General features: G+C 25.5%; 5 protein-coding genes and 1 long non-coding RNA gene across 8 annotated transcripts; 3 read left to right on the top strand and 3 right to left on the bottom strand.

Annotated features, from left to right (window-relative positions):
• The first annotated feature begins 14 nt into the window (after nucleotides 1–14).
• Nucleotides 15–5652, top strand: LOC126867926 (ras-related C3 botulinum toxin substrate 1). The gene is made up of 4 exons (XM_050623020.1): nucleotides 15–182; nucleotides 1115–1235; nucleotides 1729–2065; nucleotides 2161–5652. Exons 2-4 carry the CDS (start codon nucleotides 1120–1122, stop codon nucleotides 2293–2295), a joined length of 588 nt encoding a protein of 195 aa, XP_050478977.1. The 5' UTR covers nucleotides 15–182; nucleotides 1115–1119; the 3' UTR covers nucleotides 2296–5652.
• Nucleotides 1819–6868, bottom strand: LOC126867951 (uncharacterized). Its single transcript, XR_007690484.1, has 3 exons — nucleotides 6721–6868; nucleotides 2199–2289; nucleotides 1819–1964 (listed from the first exon to the last, which is right to left on the bottom strand). It is a non-coding gene; the product is annotated as an uncharacterized LOC126867951 (long non-coding RNA).
• Nucleotides 6334–7783, top strand: LOC126867925 (mitochondrial transcription rescue factor 1). Its single transcript, XM_050623018.1, has 4 exons — nucleotides 6334–6786; nucleotides 6899–7071; nucleotides 7280–7352; nucleotides 7442–7783. Exons 1-4 carry the CDS (start codon nucleotides 6592–6594, stop codon nucleotides 7631–7633), a joined length of 633 nt encoding a protein of 210 aa, XP_050478975.1. The 5' UTR covers nucleotides 6334–6591; the 3' UTR covers nucleotides 7634–7783.
• Nucleotides 7780–16876, bottom strand: LOC126867872 (kinetochore-associated protein 1). 2 transcript variants are annotated; one of them, XM_050622904.1, is made up of 33 exons: nucleotides 16724–16876; nucleotides 16202–16443; nucleotides 16008–16112; nucleotides 15808–15937; nucleotides 15561–15712; nucleotides 15264–15460; nucleotides 14717–15186; nucleotides 14455–14637; nucleotides 13967–14388; nucleotides 13729–13897; nucleotides 13571–13666; nucleotides 13283–13474; nucleotides 13066–13196; nucleotides 12890–12995; nucleotides 12560–12800; nucleotides 12327–12471; nucleotides 12100–12251; nucleotides 11793–12032; nucleotides 11666–11712; nucleotides 11304–11599; nucleotides 11083–11240; nucleotides 10761–10961; nucleotides 10578–10693; nucleotides 10300–10409; nucleotides 10112–10233; nucleotides 9727–9996; nucleotides 9549–9640; nucleotides 9083–9444; nucleotides 8820–9005; nucleotides 8501–8732; nucleotides 8125–8427; nucleotides 7962–8045; nucleotides 7780–7877 (listed from the first exon to the last, which is right to left on the bottom strand). In XM_050622904.1, exons 1-33 carry the CDS (start codon nucleotides 16874–16876, stop codon nucleotides 7839–7841), a joined length of 6144 nt encoding a protein of 2047 aa, XP_050478861.1. In that variant the 3' UTR covers nucleotides 7780–7838. The 2 variants fall into 2 exon arrangements, with proteins under 2 accessions (XP_050478861.1, XP_050478862.1); XM_050622905.1 differs by lacking the exons at nucleotides 7780–7877; nucleotides 7962–8045; nucleotides 8125–8427; nucleotides 8501–8732; nucleotides 8820–9005 and having other exon boundaries at nucleotides 9302–9444; nucleotides 9536–9640.
• A 113-nt stretch (nucleotides 16877–16989) lies between these two features.
• Nucleotides 16990–18662, top strand: LOC126867900 (pre-mRNA-splicing factor 18). The gene is made up of 4 exons (XM_050622979.1): nucleotides 16990–17244; nucleotides 17324–17605; nucleotides 17692–18120; nucleotides 18192–18662. The coding sequence occupies exons 1-4, from the start codon at nucleotides 17182–17184 to the stop codon at nucleotides 18426–18428; spliced, it is 1011 nt and encodes a 336-aa protein (XP_050478936.1). The 5' UTR covers nucleotides 16990–17181; the 3' UTR covers nucleotides 18429–18662.
• On the bottom strand, nucleotides 18627–20624 carry LOC126867915 (uncharacterized). Of its 2 annotated transcripts, XM_050623001.1 has the most exons (7): nucleotides 20448–20624; nucleotides 19882–19942; nucleotides 19541–19794; nucleotides 19381–19462; nucleotides 19162–19298; nucleotides 18875–19086; nucleotides 18627–18808 (listed from the first exon to the last, which is right to left on the bottom strand). In XM_050623001.1, exons 2-7 carry the CDS (start codon nucleotides 19916–19918, stop codon nucleotides 18730–18732), a joined length of 801 nt encoding a protein of 266 aa, XP_050478958.1. In that variant the 5' UTR covers nucleotides 19919–19942; nucleotides 20448–20624; the 3' UTR covers nucleotides 18627–18729. The 2 variants fall into 2 exon arrangements, with proteins under 2 accessions (XP_050478958.1, XP_050478957.1); XM_050623000.1 differs by lacking the exon at nucleotides 20448–20624 and having other exon boundaries at nucleotides 19882–20419.
• Nucleotides 20625–20639: the final 15 nt, after the last annotated feature.

Here is a 20639-nt window from a genome sequence, read left to right as displayed (position 1 = left end):
GAAGGAAGAGGATTGTCGAACATCTGTCACCAAGCGAAGGCTACGTCCGTTTTAGTCCCAAAAACCGCAATACCGTCATGGTACCCGGTTTTATAATTTTTTGAAGAACATCCAATATATTTGTAATCGGAACCGCGTTAATACAGTGGTTTTATTTCTATTCTAACGTTTGTTCATATTTGGTGAGTGATTAAACGATATACCGATTATTCTTGTTTACCAATTGCGTAATGAACAAATAAACCGAAATTGAAGGGCAAGCCCTTCAATTGAAGAGCTGCTTACCTTTGTGACTAACCTTCAAGTTCGAAACGTGCATACATACTTCTTATTTCTCTGAATTAGACTTACAGTGATTATAAAAAGTATTTGTATATATCCTTATTTTCCAATGATACATTTATTTATCAGGTTCTACGTTTCATCTTCATAGTATTAAATTAAATATTATTAAATTTTTACAGTTATATGAAAGTACTATTAAATGATAAGAAGTTTAACACGTTGACTGTCACGCGCATTTTACACATTTTGTCTTGTATGTCGCGTAAATTGGAATATGGTTCTATATCATAACATTGAATTTTTGCAAAATATGATCCAAATTGTTTACAGTGTTGACAATTTTTGTAAGAATCTAAAAAAGTTCTAAAAAATTCTAAAAAATTTAGTAAAACGTGAGTCACTAATGACCACTGTGGCAATCAACATGTTAATATACTTAGACCTAATTGATTAGTAAATGCTATAAGAAAAAGAATAATGTGCAGATACGTTTTGTAGCCACTGAACGTGTTTTAATAATACTAATTTGTTATAATATTTCTTTTTGTTTCAATATGTTTTATAAATTTTTACCAATTATAAGAACATAATGAATATAGTGTTAAGTAAAGATAATTACTTTTCCCATGCAATGGTCTATTTGAATAGTTTAATATACTGCTGTTAAATAAAACATTTAAAGTTATTTCCGTTATTAATTTTTATTATTAAAAACAATTTTTATATATGCTTTCTATTGTAAAATATATAAATATAGAAGTATAATAATTTATATAGTTTCTAACTTAAAGTATGAAAATAATAATATTTATTTATTACTACAATACAGGAAAGATGAGTTCAGGCAGACCAATCAAATGTGTGGTAGTAGGGGATGGAACAGTAGGAAAAACATGTATGTTAATATCATATACAACTGATAGTTTTCCAGGAGAATATGTTCCTACAGTGTAAGTATAATCTTTGTACATACTAAAACATTTTTTGATTATAATATAATATGAGTAACATATATAAACTGTGTGCGATTAATACTTTGATGACCACGTTGGTCATATATGACCAGACCATGGTCTCCTGTGACACCATGGTGGTCATTAGTACATCTAACGGTGCACTGTGTTAAAACAATGTGGCATTCCTGAGCCAAACATATGATTCTGGTATGGCCATCAAAGTGTTAAAAGATATTTAGAAAATATATTTGTGCTTTTAAATTTAATATTCATATGAATTTTTGTCATCCACTCTTTTCATGAAGCTGTGAAATGAGATAGTTAATATTAATAACTTGGATTATTATTATTATTTGGATTATTATTTGGACAAATTTGAATTGCATTATAATTTTTTAAATTCTAAAATCTTTTCAGAACTTGTAAAATATTTCATTTAATATTTAATTTAAAATTTTTTAAACATAAGTTTTATCATTTTTTATAGGTTTGACAATTATTCAGCACCTATGGTTGTGGATGGAATACCTGTTAGTCTAGGGCTTTGGGATACAGCAGGTCAAGAAGATTATGACAGGCTCCGTCCACTTTCATATCCACAGACTGATGTTTTTCTAATTTGTTTCTCAGTAACAAGCCCTTCATCTTTTGAAAATGTTACCAGCAAATGGTATCCAGAGATAAAACATCACTGCCCAGATGCCCCAATGATACTTGTTGGAACTAAAATAGATTTACGAGATGATCGTGAGACACTTACTGCCTTAGCTGAACAAGGTCTTAGCGCTATAAAACGTGAACAAGGACAAAAATTGGCAAATAAGGTATAAACATTTATAACTGTATAACAAAGTCAGATACAAGAAAATAAATTACAATAATTTCCTAACTGGTAAATAATTTCGAACATAATCTATAGATTCGTGCAGTGAAATATATGGAATGTTCTGCACTCACACAACGTGGTCTAAAACAAGTGTTTGATGAAGCAGTACGTGCTGTTTTAAGACCTGAACCCCAAAAACGCAGACAGAGAAGATGCATTATGCTATAAACAATAAATAATCAAGATTCAATATAGGTAAAATCACGTATAAACTGACAGACTGAAATTAATTTTCTCAGAAAAAAACGGACAAAATATGAATGTTTTGAAAAAAGGAAGGTAGCAAACCATGCATTTTAATAAATTCCTCTGGCAGCTATAGTTTAATGCATCATAAATTGAGTACAATTTGCAGCTTGCGTTTTTTAAAAACAAGCTGTAAAACTAACATAAGACTAGAAACTAAATAAAAAAGTATGACATTACTATAATTTTTAACCAGTACTTAATGTTTAAATACATAAAAATAATTCCAAATTTGCATGTATCCCAGGTAGTGGTTTCAGACATTAATAATTTCATACATCAATGCACTAGTCATGTACTAACGTACTATATCTTATTGTTTGCCATTATTTTTTTCATAAAACAACAATTTTCTATTTTATAACATAATGATTTAATTCACGTTGAAACGAGACTAATATGTATTGCAATAACAATTTAGAATGTTGGATCGTAAAATTTTGGTCATAAAGCTGCCAGATTTCTAAATTTTTATACCTATGATAGTAAAAACATTCATTTAGTATACACATATGATAGATATAACAATCAATATACTAACAATTTTTATAAAATGTAAAATAGCATTATAGAATTATTTAAACAGACAGTGCCATAGCAACGAAGAAAAAATCAAATCAATGACACAAACATTTTTCATGTCAGTTCTAGACAATATATGTATGTATTTTTTAAATCTCATATTAGAAAACATTAAAAAAGGTGTAAAGGAATTGAAGAATCTCATAATAAGAAATATTTTGTATTTATCTTAAAATTTTTGATAAATATTATGGTTGTAATATTTCTTTGTACTCTAACAGAAAAATAACACATTATGCATAAAATACTGCCAACAAATATTCATGTATGTCTTTTTGCAAATCTGATAGCTTTATATGGCACACTTTATTGTCTAGAATTTGAACATTCTTCTCGTAACTACATAATACAAAACACGTCGTAATGTATTATGTGCATATCGATATTTATTTTATTTTGACTATATACTGAGTAATCATACTCTAAAGAGAATTTATTACAAAAACACTTTAAAAACTTTTACGTCTGAAATTGTATTTCTGTTGTTGCATGTGGCAGATACAATTTTACAGATTGTTGCAGTGGTGCAATCTGATTAATGAAAGGCTCTAAATTATTTTTCATAAAAACTGCGGAGTGTATTGTGAAAAGAATAATCAAAATATATATTGAATTACATAAGAAAATGTAATACCAGTAACAAACATATGGTGCAAAGTATGCCTATAATACAGAGAACATAGCACAATTTATTTTAAACAGTAACCATGACATTTTTAACCTTCCATTATTATTTTTATAAAATTCATTTAGATCAATCTTTGCATTTAAAAGGTTAGTAACAGATTTTACAATAATGAATACATCATAGAACAACTATTGTTTTTCTGCTTTTATGTATAAAATTAAAACACATCCATACTTATATTTAATTTATTATTGTGGACTTTTTTCTGTATTGTAACATAGTTCATTTATACTTTATAATAGTAAAACATATTTTGATAATATTACATGCTCTCTATAAAAGGACTCAATAAAAAAATAGTGTGATGATAATTAACAAATATTCCATCACTTATGAACTTGCTATTTTTTTATATTTGGAAGAAAGCTTAGGATATAGAAAGATAGGACATGCGTGCCATATGCTTTCAAATTTATAAAAGAAATATTGAATATCATACTTAGTTGTACTTTTATTCAATGTGCATTTCGAATGAATTAAAAATATGTCAACATATTTAAAAAGAAAAATATTCCTAGTGTAAGTGGGGGTGAATTAAGAATGAGGCATATTAATGCTTGCTAAGTGTACATACTGTAGCATAGTGGTAACATGCTCTAAATTTCAATCAAATTTTAAAAATACTATAGCTATGTTTGTTTTTTCTGACACATTTCAGTATGTACACAATCTATTATCAAATAAATTAATCATGTGATTGAAGTATAGAGTGTGTCGTAAAATGTTTGCAGTAAGCTTTTTATACTTTGTTATATGTGCTATGATCTTGAATAACACAGTTATTTTTGGTATCTTTTGCTGCAATATTTTATAAATTTATGTTTTAGTTAAGAACATACAACATATTTGTAGTTCCTGTGTAAAACGATTGTTTTTTGAATGTTTGAAAAAGCACAATTGAAGATGACATTATTATTATTACTGTTCTACAACAGATTTAAGCCATTTATTATACGAAGTAATCAGATATCAGCAGCGTGTTATATAATAATTGTATGTAAAGTTTGCATTTATTGTAAGTAGTGCATTTATTTTACAGTTATTATTGAAGATAAAGTTTATTACACAAAAATTAATTGAAAATAAGGATAAAACAAAGCACAATTTTTTAAATAGTATTTAAATGATATTTAATTTTTAAGATTAATATGAGGAACTATTTGCAGTATTACAATGTAAATAAAAATTTTAATCTTTACTCCAAAATTTACTACTTACACCTGAAATTTTTCTTATTTACTACGTTTAAATTAATATATATTTGCAATTTACTATAATAAGAATAATTAATCATAGCTTTATCTTAAGTGAGAAAAAAGTTAAATTCAGGCAGCTAATATAAAATGTGCAAGTAAAATGTTTTTTAATATGTATATATGATATTTTTTTTTAGCAAATAGGATCAAAGTTGATAAATATTTGTGTTAATAGCATAACTATGAATCTATACAGGTTGGTAAGATGAATTACACTACTTACAACTTGTGCATTTAATAAAACGTCGATATTGATTTCTCCCTTTTTTAAAAACAAGAAAGTAACAGTAATGGATGCTACAAACCAAAGTTGAATGTTACTTCTAATGTAACACTTATAATCTTTATTACGTATTATTGCATATAAGTATAGAAAAAAATGAATGTATGAACTGTAAAAATATTCTAGTCACCATGAATTTGATTTTATTTATAAATGAGAAGTGTTTTATTAAAATTTGTATTCAATTTATATCTAATTAATAAACATTTTTTATTGAAAAAAGGAAATAATCAAACTGAAATGATAAAGTGGAGGACATGAAAGTATTGATCTAATTTAAGATATTGTCAATTTAAGTAAAGCAGAATAAACCAAACAAGGAGGATAAGAAATCATTAGAATACAAATGTATGTACATGTATTAAGTAAATTTAATCGTCAGTAACTTAGAAACAACATTTATCTATTTTCTTAAAATTTCTGTAAAATTGCTAATTTCTGTACTAATAAAACAGCACAAGAGAACATTATATGAATACAAATAATATTTTATTTATATTCCACTCATAATTAATAATACTAAAAAATTTTTACATAAGTTATGTTATTATATTACATAACAGTTAAATTTTTATTAATAAAATAGTGATAGTCATTGTATTTTCATAAATGAACTCTTTTGCTGTTAGTACAAAAGTGACTACAAAGATAAAAATTGAAAAATTAATTTTACCTATCCTATTTTCTTATGAAAAATTCAAATTACAGTTGAATATTGAATAATAATCAAAGTGTAATTATATAAATGCATGTTCTACATACCACAGGGAAGCATTTATTTTTATTTATATGTATTTCAAAAAGAACTTCTTAAAATAAAGTACACACACAATGAGAAATACTTAATTTTTAGTCAAGATCCTCATTTTATAGTTTAACTTTTTAAAATATCATATGATTGTATTAAAACATTTGAAGCAAAAATTATCATAGAAGTTAAAGAATCTTTTACAAATGTAATACAATGAATAGACTAATTATATGAATAAATTGAATTATATGTATATGTATGTCTAACTCATATTTTTATTTTTATTATTTCAGTAGAATTTAAAATGTGAAAAGTAGCTAGCTTTTTACACAAATTAGCTAGAAATCTTGAATGGGTTTCAAATATTTAAATTGATTTTTAAATTGATTTCAAATATATTAAATAAGGAATAAGCTAAAGCAAAAATTAAATAATTAAATGGTCGGACATTTTTGGTAGGAAGTGTCGTTCTATTTTATCATGGAAATTAATGGATTATTTTTTTAACAAGTTTTTAAAGATAATATATACATAAAAAACAAATATATATAAATAACTACGACTTCTCAAACATGTTCAATTAATCTTTTAACATCTATTACATATATCGCTGCAAACATAACCTTTAGTTTTTAAAGTGTATATGTAATTTTAAACAATGTTACATAGGACAATCTGTAATATTATGCGAAGGACAGCATGTACAAATATACAAATATCGTATGCATTAAAAAGTGTATTGAACTTAAATACTAAACAATGTAATTTATTTCTGAATTGTTCATACCCACAACAAAATTTGAATTCCATGTTATTTGTAAGATTCAAGAGTAAAGGAAACATTTCAAGAAAAGTAAGATAATTTTAGCACCCTTATATTTGCTAAGTATTTAATAATTTTAATGATTGAAGATATAAAGCACTTTAGTGACCAAATTTTAAAGTATAAATTTATATATACATAGAGTAAGAGTAAAGATGAAGAATCTGATGAAGATGAAGAATCTGATGAAGATGAAGAGTTTGATATTGATGTTGATGACTATTTAAATACAGATAAATCAAAGGTAATTGTAATTACAGTACCTTCTCTTCGATTGGATGCTATTGCTAAAGCTGGGTTTGGAATATCACGCAAGTAAGTTAATATCATTGTTGTTAAAATATTATTTAAATAAATGATGTATTATAAAGAAATGTTGAACATTACAGATTGTACATATATATAAAATTTTGATATGCACAGTTTTGATATAAAACTACTTGTTATTATGAATAATCTTAATCGAAATAAAAAATTTATTTATTTGATCTATTTCTCTAAAAATATTTCTTTTTCTTTTTAGTAAACTGGATAAAGATTTTTACAACAGTAACTTACGTGTAAATGGAAAAAAATGCTTTAAGAAAGGAATGATGGTATGATCTTAAATAATAAAATACATTTAAAATATCTAAAAATATTATTATATTAAAATAGAAATACATTTTACATCTTAACTATATAGATGCATGTTGGAGATGAAATAGATGTCATTCAGAGACAAAGTCCTACAAATCCAAACTTTTTGATAATAAATCGATGTACATTACAAGGAGTTAATGCAAATCCCAAAACAGATAGTATTAAAGTAAAATTAATTCAAAATAAATCTTTATTAGTTGAAAATTATAAAGATAAGTGGGACAATAAAGAATAATTGTATGAATAGTAAAAGTACATATATATATATATAAAATTAATTTATATATAATTAATATGTACATAATTGATAGGTATGTAATAGGTTTATGTGTAATAGATTTTATGTATACAGAACAAATAAATTTTTAATAATACAAGAACTAAATTCACAAAGAAATTATTTATTAAAATAGTTCTATATAAAATACAGTTCTTGTATCTTACTGAATGTTCATTTTTGCTTCTATAATTTTATTACACTGAAAAAGGAATGTATTCTTTGAAATTATATTTTAAAGTATATAAATTTTGTATCAAATTAAAGCAAAATACTATACACTTACGTAAGCTACACAAAGTACTCCATTTGAATATAAGTTATTTAATTCTTTTAATACCTTAGTAATACTAGATGCATATTTAATTTTCTAGAAAATAATAGTAATACATAAATTAATAATATAAACAGCATTGAATTCTCAATAAAATGAAATATAAGATATTTACTTCCAAAACAAATATTGTATCATCATCATTTAAAAATGGTAAAAGTGCAACTGCTAAATGATCTTGTTGGCACTGAAAACAATACTTTATGATGTTAGTGAATTTTAAGCCATGTACGACTGGACATGAATATAAAAGTTGTAAAGCTTCAATGCATTTTTCAATTTGTTCAGAGGTCGGATTTATATCCATTTTTCTGAAAGGTTCTGAAATTGTTACTTCCCATGCCAATAAATATCCATTAGAATTTACAATAATACTTATATTTCGTATTTGTAGTAAAATTTTTTTTAATTCATTAATCTGCAAACATAACAGGAATATATAAAATATTATTTTTACGTATTCTAAAAATAGTTTAATGCGTGTTATTTACCATTAATAATTTAGCTAATTTAGTTAAATTTTTATCCCAGAGAGAATATTCATATATTTCAAAATCTATGCAAAGCTGTGCAATAATAACAAGTGCTTGCGATGAATAACTTTGTGTTTTCCATAAAATTTGTACAAGTTCATATTTAGGACATGTTTCAAATGTATTTATACTGTAACCTATTCCTAATAATTCTAATTTACTTATATATTTCAAAGATCTCATATAATTTCTGAAATATAAATATTTAAAAATATTACTTGAGATAAAACATAAAATTTTTTAAATTAAAAATATAAAAAAATTAGAAAACAATTACCTGATTGTTTGGTAATCGCGTTTAGTTAAATCTTCCAATTTAACAGTATCGACTATAGTTTGTAATACACGAAGAGCTCTATAGCGTGTTTCAGGACTATAGTTTTCATCTTTTTCGCCAAAACTTATATTTATAAGAAAATTGATTGACAATTCGAGGTCTCCATGTTCTAAAATGTAGCATGCTCTGGAAATGTATTATTGATATCTAAATATTTTACATATTACATGTAAAAAGAGAATGTTTTAAATATAGTGATATACCTCAATAAATTATCATCACAATTTAGAGTTGATTCGGAATTTGTTGTTACTGAAAATGTTTCTGTTATACTTTGATTGAATTTTATATATTTAGTATCTGGTTGTAACCACTCCTGTAATAATTCTATCCGTAGTTTAACCACATTGATAGAGAATAACTGACTGAGAGAATTAACAGCAGTATTTATATCAGGTCTATGATTAGTAACACATTGATATCTTTGAGGTATACTTTCATCTGCATATAATTCACGAACTAATTTATTCGGGTTTCCGATTAATGACAAATAATTTTTGTTGTCTAAGCCATGTACACGTAAAACATGTTCCGATGTAAAACGTAAATATTTGAATTTTATTTTCTGAAATAGAGGCAACCACGATTTGATCATTAAAGTAATATATTAATAAAATTATAGAAAGCAAAATAAAAAATATATTTGTATAAAGTACATAAGAAATATACTTCTAGCATTCCTTCTTCAAATGTCGTAGATTTCTGTGCTGACAGCTGAGCATATTTATAACACTCTTCAACTGCTGCTACTTGATCAGCTCCTAATAATACGATTATTTTATTTTGATTTATCAAGACATTTTTTCAGTAAGATATGATTTTTGGCATAATGTAATATATAAAATACCTGGTGGTGTATGATTGACAACATAATATAATGCTGCTGTACCATAATACAATGCATCTGGACCAGTCATTCTTTCTATACATCTTTTTATATCATCTAGCAAACTACTATTTTTTGAACAAAGAGACCATTTATCTATTTTGTGTTTATTCTTCCAAGCACAAGTTACTTCTCCTTTTATGGCTAAAGTACATACAATATGAGGTTGTAATTTAAGAACAGGAGCAATATCTAACCATTTCTCATAAGTCTTTAAATTTAATTCAGGAGCTAAAAATAAATTAATAATAAAATATTAAAATAATTGTGTATAATGTTTTAGCATTTTATACAATTTAACTATTTATTAAAACATAGTAAATAATATGCAATGAAAGAATTTTACTTATAAGTTTCCATAATTCAACTTTAGGCAGAAAAGGTAATCGCCATTCTGCAATAGGGGGTAAAGAAGTATATCCTGGGTTGAGATGCATCCACTCTTCACATTCTATTTGTGTAGCTAAACTATAAAAAACACATACATACATATATAGTATACCTAGTAGTACTACAGTCTACCCATATTCTTACCCAGTGCGAGTATAATTTTGTAAGAAACAAAAATAATTTCTGTGTTCTATATTTTTATCCTCTATAAGATCCATGAGAATTATAAATACTTCATAATAATAAAAATTTATCTGAAACAGTAAATTTACAGTCTTGAATATCAGATTATATTATTATATTATATTTATTTATAATATATTATATATATACTAGAATTATAACATTGGTGCATATGTACAATTAGTATACAGTACAATGTATACAGTACAATTAGATTTGTAACATTAGTACTTTCATACTTGCGATAAAACACTTGTAACACTGTTCTTTAAGGCAACTTTATCCGTGATATAAGTAGCAATTGTATTGCATTTTTTTCTTAATTCGTTTACTTCATTCTCATTAATATGCAATTCTAAAACCACGATCATAAAGATATTAAAAGTAAGTGTATTAAAGTTTAATTTCTTATAGCCTTTTACCTTTTTTTCCATTGTAATTATTTATGTTTAATTTTGGGTTCCATGTTTTTACTACTGTTTGTAAATAAAGTAATAAACAATCTTGAATATCAAACCCAAAATCAAAGCAGAACTCTTGAAACAAAGGAACCATGTCATCATTATAGTTCATAATACGTTGTAATATTTCTCTCTTAATTGTAGCATCACTTGTTAAAAGTTCTGCAAATATTTTTTATAAGTATATTTTTTAAGCTCATACACATGTGTATACATATGCTCATGTAAAAGAAGAGAATCAAATACAGTAAAAAATGAATTAAAGTAATGAACTGATTTAGACCTTTATATGAGATTAAATATTTAGACAACTTTTGCGTCCAATAATGCAATATTTTATTATTTTTAAATGTCTGCAGACATATTTGATTTCCTGTCAAATGAAAATATTCATATCCAAGTATTGTTATTCTTGAATGGCGAGTGTAATCTGGTTGAAATCTGAAAAAAAGATACTTTTATATTATTATTGTATCTCTTATACATTTATATTAAAGTACTTACGATTTACAAGCAGAAGATATCCATTTACATGCTTCTGAATCAGACAACATAAACAAGCAAGATAAACTAAGCTGAAGATCAAATGACCGACTACATATTATTTTTTTTAATAATATCATTGAAAGATGAAAATATACTGATTTAATTTCTATTAATAAAGTATCACTTATATTTTGTATAATGCAAAAGTCGAAATATAATGTTTTAATAATCTGCAATAAGCAATAATCGTTATGTTCCACTCTTAATTTCTTTATTTTATTGAGCAAGTTCTTCAAAGCTTCTTCTGCATTTGGCTAAAAAATTATATTATTTATTTTATACATTAATATTTCTCCAGAAAATATATTAACATTAATTACCTGATCATAATATTCATCAGTTGCATCACTTGATATGTGTTCTATATCTATATTGTAAATAAAGTACAAAGTTTCCATTATATATATTCGTACATAAAATTAGGATCATTAATGAATTTTATTTTACCATGTTTTAATTTAGCCATATAATTTCTCTGTATAGAGATTGCATTTTTAAATAGTGGTAGTAAAAATTCATCTGTTGCGATAGCTAAATCTTTATATATCGTATACAACTTCCATTGTGATCTTGATAATTCTTCATGCTTTATGTCCACTGAATTTGAACCATATCTAAGATTTTTATTAGAGCACATTTGATATAAATTTGCCCATGTATACAATAGTAACATAGATTGTAATTCATCTAAAAATATACATCAAAGTTATTAAAATATACATTAAAATAATTAATATTTAAATAATACACATACCATCTGAACATACACATAATGCAGCAGAACTTAAGCTTTGGACTGTAACTGCAATGTCTGCATCTCTTGTAATATCTTGCATAATAAATAAACATATTTTATGTATATATTGACATTCATGTGTCATTATATTTAATTGTCCTTCTTTGTATCTAAATAGGAATAATTACTTCAACAAGACTTAATATTATATGTTTGTATTTTTCATATAAATAAAATTTATTTACCTAATAAAATAATTTAATATGTTTATACTTTTTGTCTGCTCTAATAACGTAGATATTGCATCAATTCTTTGTAATTTAAGTAAGTCAGCAACCTTCATAACTTTTTTATAAGAGATAAATAAGTTTTCATCTTTCTCTATGTCCACTGAAATATTATTAAAAAATTGTAATTATAAATACTTAATTGCTGTAATTGTAAAAAGTATAAAATATAGAGAAAGATTATTTCATACTATCGCACAATCCTCTAACATAGTTTTGTAATATTTGCTTTTTTTTATCTTGATACTCTTCAAGTGTAACATTAATTTGAAAATCTTTCTTTAAAAAATACATTGATTTTATTTCATTTATACTATCAATAACGTTATTGCAATGATGTGATTGGATTTTACACGTTTCTGAAAGCTTTTTTAACTGTAATTTTACCCAACCCAACATCTCAATGTGATGTATAAGAGACTCAGGCATGACCTATATAATAAATATAAAGTTAAATAGTATGCCTGCATTTAAGAAATATAAAGTATCTTTTTAATAAAAATTATAGTATTTCAATGTACCTTTAGCGTTAAACCAGCTCTAACGTAATTAACAATTTGTACACAACAATATACTAAAACGTCATTTTCTAAGGAATTTAATGTCTTGGTTACATTTTCAAAATTCCTGTAAGTTCATTTTTGTTACTAGTTGATTTTGAAGAATTATTTTATGTTCTATGTTTGAAATATCTTACCCCCTAACTAGGTAGTAATTTACACAGGATGAAAATGCTTTTTTCCTTGATAATAAATCATTTTTAGTTATTTGTTCAATATCTGATATCATGCTTTCATGATTTTCTTTTATTATACAGTGTATTAATTTCTGAAAAATGTTAAAATAACCATTTAACCATTTAAACCATTTAAATTAAAAATTTTTTTTGTAAATAATTAGTGGAGCTTACTGACATTATTTATGCCAATGCGTTCATATCCATATTTCTTTAAGATAAGTTTAATTGGAACACAATTATGTTCCATTTTGATTTGGGATATTAAAATATGATCAGAATTATAGCTTGTTTCTGTTAAAGTTACAATAGTTGAAGACCATGGAACTGTAGCTTTTTTCAGTACCTCTAATGTTTGTTGTAATTTAGTCTGTAATTATACATAAGTATGTGCAAAACTATATTATATTTCCACTTAACATATAAATATCTCTAATTTTATATATATATATGTATATATGCATACCTCTATATCTTGAATTAAATCAATAATAAGAATAACTTTTTTCTCCCATGGAGCTTCTTCACCTGACCACCAACTTTTAGAATTCCTTAAAGTTTTCTATACAGGTATAATTTTCATCAATATTTAATATAATCTGATCAATTTTAATCTAAACATACCTGTATATACGAAGAAAGTACATAATCATTTTGCAGAGAATTATTCAACATGTATTGTTTTAGAAATGTATTTATAAATTCTTGAATTATATTTATATGTATCTTATCCAGTAATATATATGAGACTTCCATAGGATCTCCAATATACGAATTGAGAGATATTGCTAATCTACAATTTCTATATTTTGATAAACTTATCTTTTTTAAATTATTTAAGCTTACAAAATTATAACATTACCTATAATCAATTTTCAATTTTTGAATATCAGACATAGCTTGTATTAAAAAAACCAATTGTTTTAAATTGGAATCTTTGTTCAAACACTCTTGCTGAAAATATAATGAATGATGACTTTCTTCAAATTTTAATAATTTTATAAACTTTTCTGTAAAATCAATTCCAATCTGGGGCCATTCTGAATGATGAAACTGTTCAAATGATTTAACTTTTTTAATACCCCAGAGCATAATTTCACACATTGCATTAGGAACAAATGACAATAAACTGGGAATAAAGTGTGATAACCATGTCCAAAGGGCAACTAAGGATATCTTCTCAGGAACAATTGCAAATATATCTTTTACAAATTCTATGGATACATGTTTTATTATATCTGGAAGATGTCTTGTCCAAATCAAAGTAGCTGCTTCCATTTCTCCCTATAATAAAAAAAATTTAACCAGTTTATTTGTGCTAGTTTATTTTAATTATTTACCATACTTTACCAAACTCAAATGTGTTTTGTATTCTTCCATCAAATTTGCCCGTGAAAATTTAATCCATTCATTCATAATATCTTCATCATAACATTCTACATTTTTTTTATAGCCCCAAATCATATGAAAAGTTTCTAACTTATGTAGTATATCATTAATCGAAGAAAGAAGATTTAAATATTTATTATCTTCCTAAAATCAATAATATAAATATACTTAACATGAAACACAGAAAAATTAATGCAACTATTATCACTTAAAAGATGCTTACAGCAGTACTTTCTATTATTCTTGAACGTGCATACAAATTAATTTTCCTCATTTGTTTATATTCAGGTATAAGTGCTTTGCTACAACATTCTACCACATATTGCACATCTTCTATTTTATCAAATATATTAAAAAGCATGTCTAATTGAAAAGGACTAGAAGTGTTTTTTGCCCAAGGTCCAAGTTGTGATAGGAGCAATGCAGCTTTTGCACAATAAATGGGATCTGTAGATAAATTAAATTTATATGCAAAAGCTTCAGCTGCATCAAATTGTTTTTTTCTCACTAAACGTTGTAACTGATATTCAGGAAGACTTTCTGATACAGCTTTTACTCTAACTGTATCTATATATTCATTATTGGTAAAATTATTAATTCCTTCCAAATATAAAATTATTTCATCATAAGGATCCATAATTTCAATAAGATATGTTATAGGTGGTACATTTATTTTAATCTTTTCTTGGAAATCTGAATAGAACAAAGAATTTAATTACAAACAAAAAGTTATACATACAAATTATACACATAAAATTAATTTTTTATACCTGGATAAGAAAGCACATGTAACATATACGTAGTACAATCATTATCAGATGTTAACACAAGTATTTGGCATATACCATTATCATTATTTTCAATAATTGCAAAATCTGATATAGGCTTAGAATATACTTGTATACCAAGTAGAGTTTGAGGACATATTATACTTAAAGTATAATCTGTACGTAAACATAACATTGCACTAAAATGATCAAAATCAGTATATTTTGTTAGGAACTGTTATAAATACATAAATAAAGTAATGAAATGATCCATTTTATTAAAATTTTGTAAATACTTACATGTAGTTTTTTAAAAATTTGACTTTAATATAATTATAATGAAATGTATTAAAATTAATATGCTGTTCACTGGGCCACATAAATAACATATTTGAACATAACATAGCTATTGATACTTCTCTAGTTGTCATATTTGCAGTAGCATATACTACCTACATAATTCATAACATTCATAAATCATAAAAAATACAGACCAAGTTAAATATATTTTTACACATTTAGGCATTGAAGTAGAAACATAACTTACCTCATCAGAGGAAAATCCATTAAATAACTGTTCACATTTAATTTCTTTTGTTATCTCTTTTAGTGGATCATTAATACTAATCTCATTTATAAGAGTCAACTGAATAAGTTTAGGATTAAATTGTAATACTCTGAAATATGAATCTAAATTATAATATAAATTTCATAATAATAAAATTTCATAATTAGTTATATATTTACCTATAAATAGCTCCATTTTTTGTGGTAAGATATATATCAATATATTCATCAGATTTGTTTTGTAAAAATATTGCTATTATTTTATCTTCAGTTTTTGTTATATTTCTATATGTGGAAAATGAATAATTTTATAAACAACGTAATTTCAAAATGTAGCTATATAATATTATATATATGTATATATTTAGACTTACTTTGTAAAGATTACTTGTCCTTTATTTAATAAATGAAGACAATATAATGTTCCATTTGATAAAGCAATAAATAAAAATATACCATTATGAGAAATACAATAACATGTTATTAATAATTCAAAACTGACACTTAATAGTATTTTTTCACACGTTTCATTCTCGAATATGGTAATTGACTTATCAATTGCTATACAAACTCTTGAATATTGCACAGATGCTAAGATATTTGGTTCTCTTGATAACTTATAAACATAAAGAAAAGCATTTTATTTAATTTATCTACCTAACTCAAATACTATTCAAATTTATGCTTTTTATCACAAATAATAAATTAGAAACATATTAAAAAATTCTTTATGTCATATTAACTAACAAATTAAGATTGTTAAATTAATAAATAATAAATAAAGAATAACAAAAAAACATTTACAATTATTTGAAAACGTTTATAAAAGTAGTTGCAACCGTTAAATTTAAATTTATTGCAATTTTTACAATTAAAATAAAGTTGATATTAAATACCTTTCCAGTCGATTGTATTGTTGCAAGAGTAGAAGTTTCATATAATGAACCATTATTTTCTGCTACTGTTCTTACCCCAAAATTTACAGTTTCTTCTTCTCTATCAAATCCTGAAACCACTTTATTCCACAGCGCCATTTTACCCGCGAACATTTATGAAATGCGTTACAACTGCGCAGGATCACTACATATGTATACCACATGATCACACATACATATATTGTATTGTGCGCAGAATTTATGTCGGATGACATCTGTAGGTGAATGAAGAAATTTATTGGAACCTAGTATATAATCTCAAAAAATTCTTTGTGAAAGAATAAAAACTGTCAAACACGTAAACTTTAGAATCATACAAATTATAATAATAACAAATTAATTTCTAAATATTACGCAATTTGTGTATAGGTAAATAACTTCGAGAATAAATCATTGTTCTGTCTTTAAATTGCTCAAAAATGGATATTTTAAAAGCAGAAATAATGAAGAAAAGAAAACAGTTGGAGGAGAGCAATGTCTTGGTAAATTTTTACAAACAATATACAGCTTTTTTGGAAACTTTTATTTTATTTCGTTTACCAAACTAGGTTAATATTGCAGCAAAATAACCGGAAATATTTTAGAAGAGGCGAACTAATAGCAAAGGATCAAGAAGTGAAGGAAGTACAAGAAAATAATGATGAAGATGTTAAAATTAATACGACTCAACAACAAGAAGACTCTGTAACTGATGGTAGCTCTGAGCATTTAACATTACCTAGACATGAAGTGATTAGAAGGTTACGTGAAAGAAGTGAACCTATACTACTATTTGGAGAATCAGAAATAGAAGCATTTAAACGATTAAGAAAATGTGAAATTCTTGAGCCTGAAGTGAATAAGGTAAGTATCAAAAATACTTGAAATCAATAAAATATTTCAATAAAATTTACATATTTCTTATATGTATAATTTATTTTGTATTGAAGGGTTTTAGAAATGATTTTCAAGAAGCTATGGAACAAGTAGATCAAGCATATCTAAATGAAATACTGGCTTCTTCTAAACCTCAAGATCGTGATGGAAAAGGAGATGTACATGTACCAGATGAAGGAGTTACCTATGAAGATTTACAAAAGATGTCTATAAAATTAAACAAGGGTGACAGGGATTTTGACTTAAATGTCATTACACAATTTATACAATTCTTAGTACAAATGTGGGGTAATCAATTAAATAGTAGAAGTGCCGCTGAAAAAATGAGTACTAGAGGAAAGATGGCTAGTGCTACTTATGCCCAAACAAGAGAATACTTGAAACCTCTTCTTAGAAAATTAAAAAATAAATCTCTGCCAGAGGATATTACGGATAGTTTAACCGATATTGTAAAACATTTACTTGAACGTAATTACATACTGGTAATTATGTCAGTTATTAATAAATTAAATAATTTTAGTAGAATACATTTATTACAAATAATTTATTATAGGCAAGTGATGCATACCTACAAATGGCAATTGGAAATTCTCCATGGCCTATTGGAGTAACTATGGTCGGTATTCATGCACGTACCGGAAGAGAAAAGATTTTCTCAAAGAACGTTGCACATGTAATGAACGATGAAACTCAAAGAAAATATATTCAAGCATTAAAAAGGCTAATGACCAAGTGTCAGGAGTATTATCCCACAGATCCGTCTCGTTGTGTAGAATATTCAAAAACCTAATATTTTTATACATAATATATATAAATAATTATGCGTTGTAAAATACTATAATACTTATACACTATACTGTAGCTAAAGGAACTAAAGTTGTATTTAGTAACAAATCGATTCATCTATATCTGAATATTTCCTTGCATTATTTTTAATTTTTTTTTTCTTTGCACCTTCAAATAATAAATATCTTAGAAATATTTGAAATTCGTAAAAATAAAAATATTATATTTTTAAAAAGTATTAATGGAATAATGTAATTTTATCATCACATGTCTTTGATATTTTATACATTTCTTTATGTTGAACTTTATTGTGTTATGGACGTTAAGGACGTTAGTTCATTTGCCCTCTTTACTGCAGCTTCAATTGCATTCATCATAGAAGCTCTATAAATATAATTGGTAATATTATACATTATATTAATATACATAATAATTTCATGCATAGTTTACCTGACTTGCCCACATTCCATAGCATGAATGCCTGCAATAGTTGTACCTCCTGGAGAACATACCTCATCCTTTAACTGACCAGGATGTTTGCCTGTTTCTAACACCATTTTACCAGCTCCAACCAATACTTGAGCTGCAAATTTAGTTGCCATAGGTCTTGGAACGCCCATTTTTACAGCACCATCTGCTAATGCTTCTATAACAAGATATGCCTGGAAATTTTGTTTAAGCTTAATGTTTGGCTTTAAAAAATTGGTAAATACATATACAATAGCGGACATATTTACATAAGCAGGACTAGATCCCGAAAGAGCACCTATAGCATTCATAAGAGACTGAGGAACATGTTCAGTTACACCAATATATGACAATAATTCTTCTACCATCATTTCATCTTGATCCGTTGCATTCACAGAACAATATACTATATATATCATTGAAATATGAAAATATAAGAAGATTACACTCTTATTAATTATATACATGATGCCAATGTTTTCTTTTACCTGTTATTCCTTCTCCAACCATCATTGGAGTGTTAGGCATACATCTAATTATTCTAGGATGACTAACAATAGATTTGAGTTTCTGGAAATATGAAATCAACTTTATAATTTGTTTCTATGAACATAGATTCTTTGTAGTGTTGATAATAATGATTTTTACATTAGATAAAGTCTCTAATGTAACTCCTACAAGAACTGAAACAAAAAGTTTATAGTGATGATGTACTGTCATTGTTTCTTTGGTACATTTAAGTGCATCATCAAGCATTTGAGGCTTCATAGCTAAAAATATGATTTCACAATTATCCACTACTTCTCCATTTTTTAAAGTAGCATGGGCACCTAAGTCGTTCCAAAAGCTTAGAGTTTTAGAAGTACGAGCAGAAACCCATACGTTGTTTGGATCTAAAATACCTATAACAAAAAATTAATGATGTTATTCCAAATTAATTATAATTAACTATTAAGATTGTGATCATTATTATTATAACATTCAATTACCTTTACGAATTAAACCAGCACCAATAGCACTGGCCATATTTCCACCACCAATGAAACCCACCTTAGTTGACAAAAAATGGTCATTCATGGTTATTAATACTTAATAATTAATTTAAATACAAATAATGTACGTATTACTTATAATTAAATATGTGACGTGTATTTTAATTTATGTGACAAGGTATAATATATTTGTACTGTTTTCAAAGTATTCTGGCTGGGACTTCTGACATTTAACGGATGTTATGAGAGATAAATTATAGATTAAATGACACGAGTTTTCTGCCTATTATTTATTAAATACGTTTTATTGGATGTTTGATATTGAACTGCTTTCTTATATATTTTCAAACAAATTTTTTTTTATATTTTTAAGCGCGTAATTAGAGTGAAAATTTGGAAAGAAAATATGAAATGTCACGAAGTATGAAAGGAACATAGAAAGAGACTGAAAAGAAGTAAACTGATAAAATGTCATTAAGTAACTATTGCGTCACATAAAAATATAATTTTGAAAATGTTGATAGAATTTTAAAAATTTGTTTTATCTTTAATACAATTCATACTTGAATTTATGTTCAACTTTGTAGCAATTGATGTAACTTTTTTATATAATAGATTTTTTATATAATATTGCATTGAATGATATTTTATAGTTTCTTTGTATCATATATGTAAATTAAGAGATAAATGAATTATGAATGTTTTATAACAGCTCTCTTTATGTAACATTAGATTATATGAAGCTACATTTTATT

This window comes from Bombus huntii, chromosome 7, assembly GCF_024542735.1.
Source record: "Bombus huntii isolate Logan2020A chromosome 7, iyBomHunt1.1, whole genome shotgun sequence".
Lineage (NCBI taxonomy): Eukaryota > Metazoa > Arthropoda > Insecta > Hymenoptera > Apidae > Bombus > Bombus huntii.
Note: the sequence above shows the minus strand (reverse complement) of the source record. Positions and strands in the feature narration are given on the sequence as shown.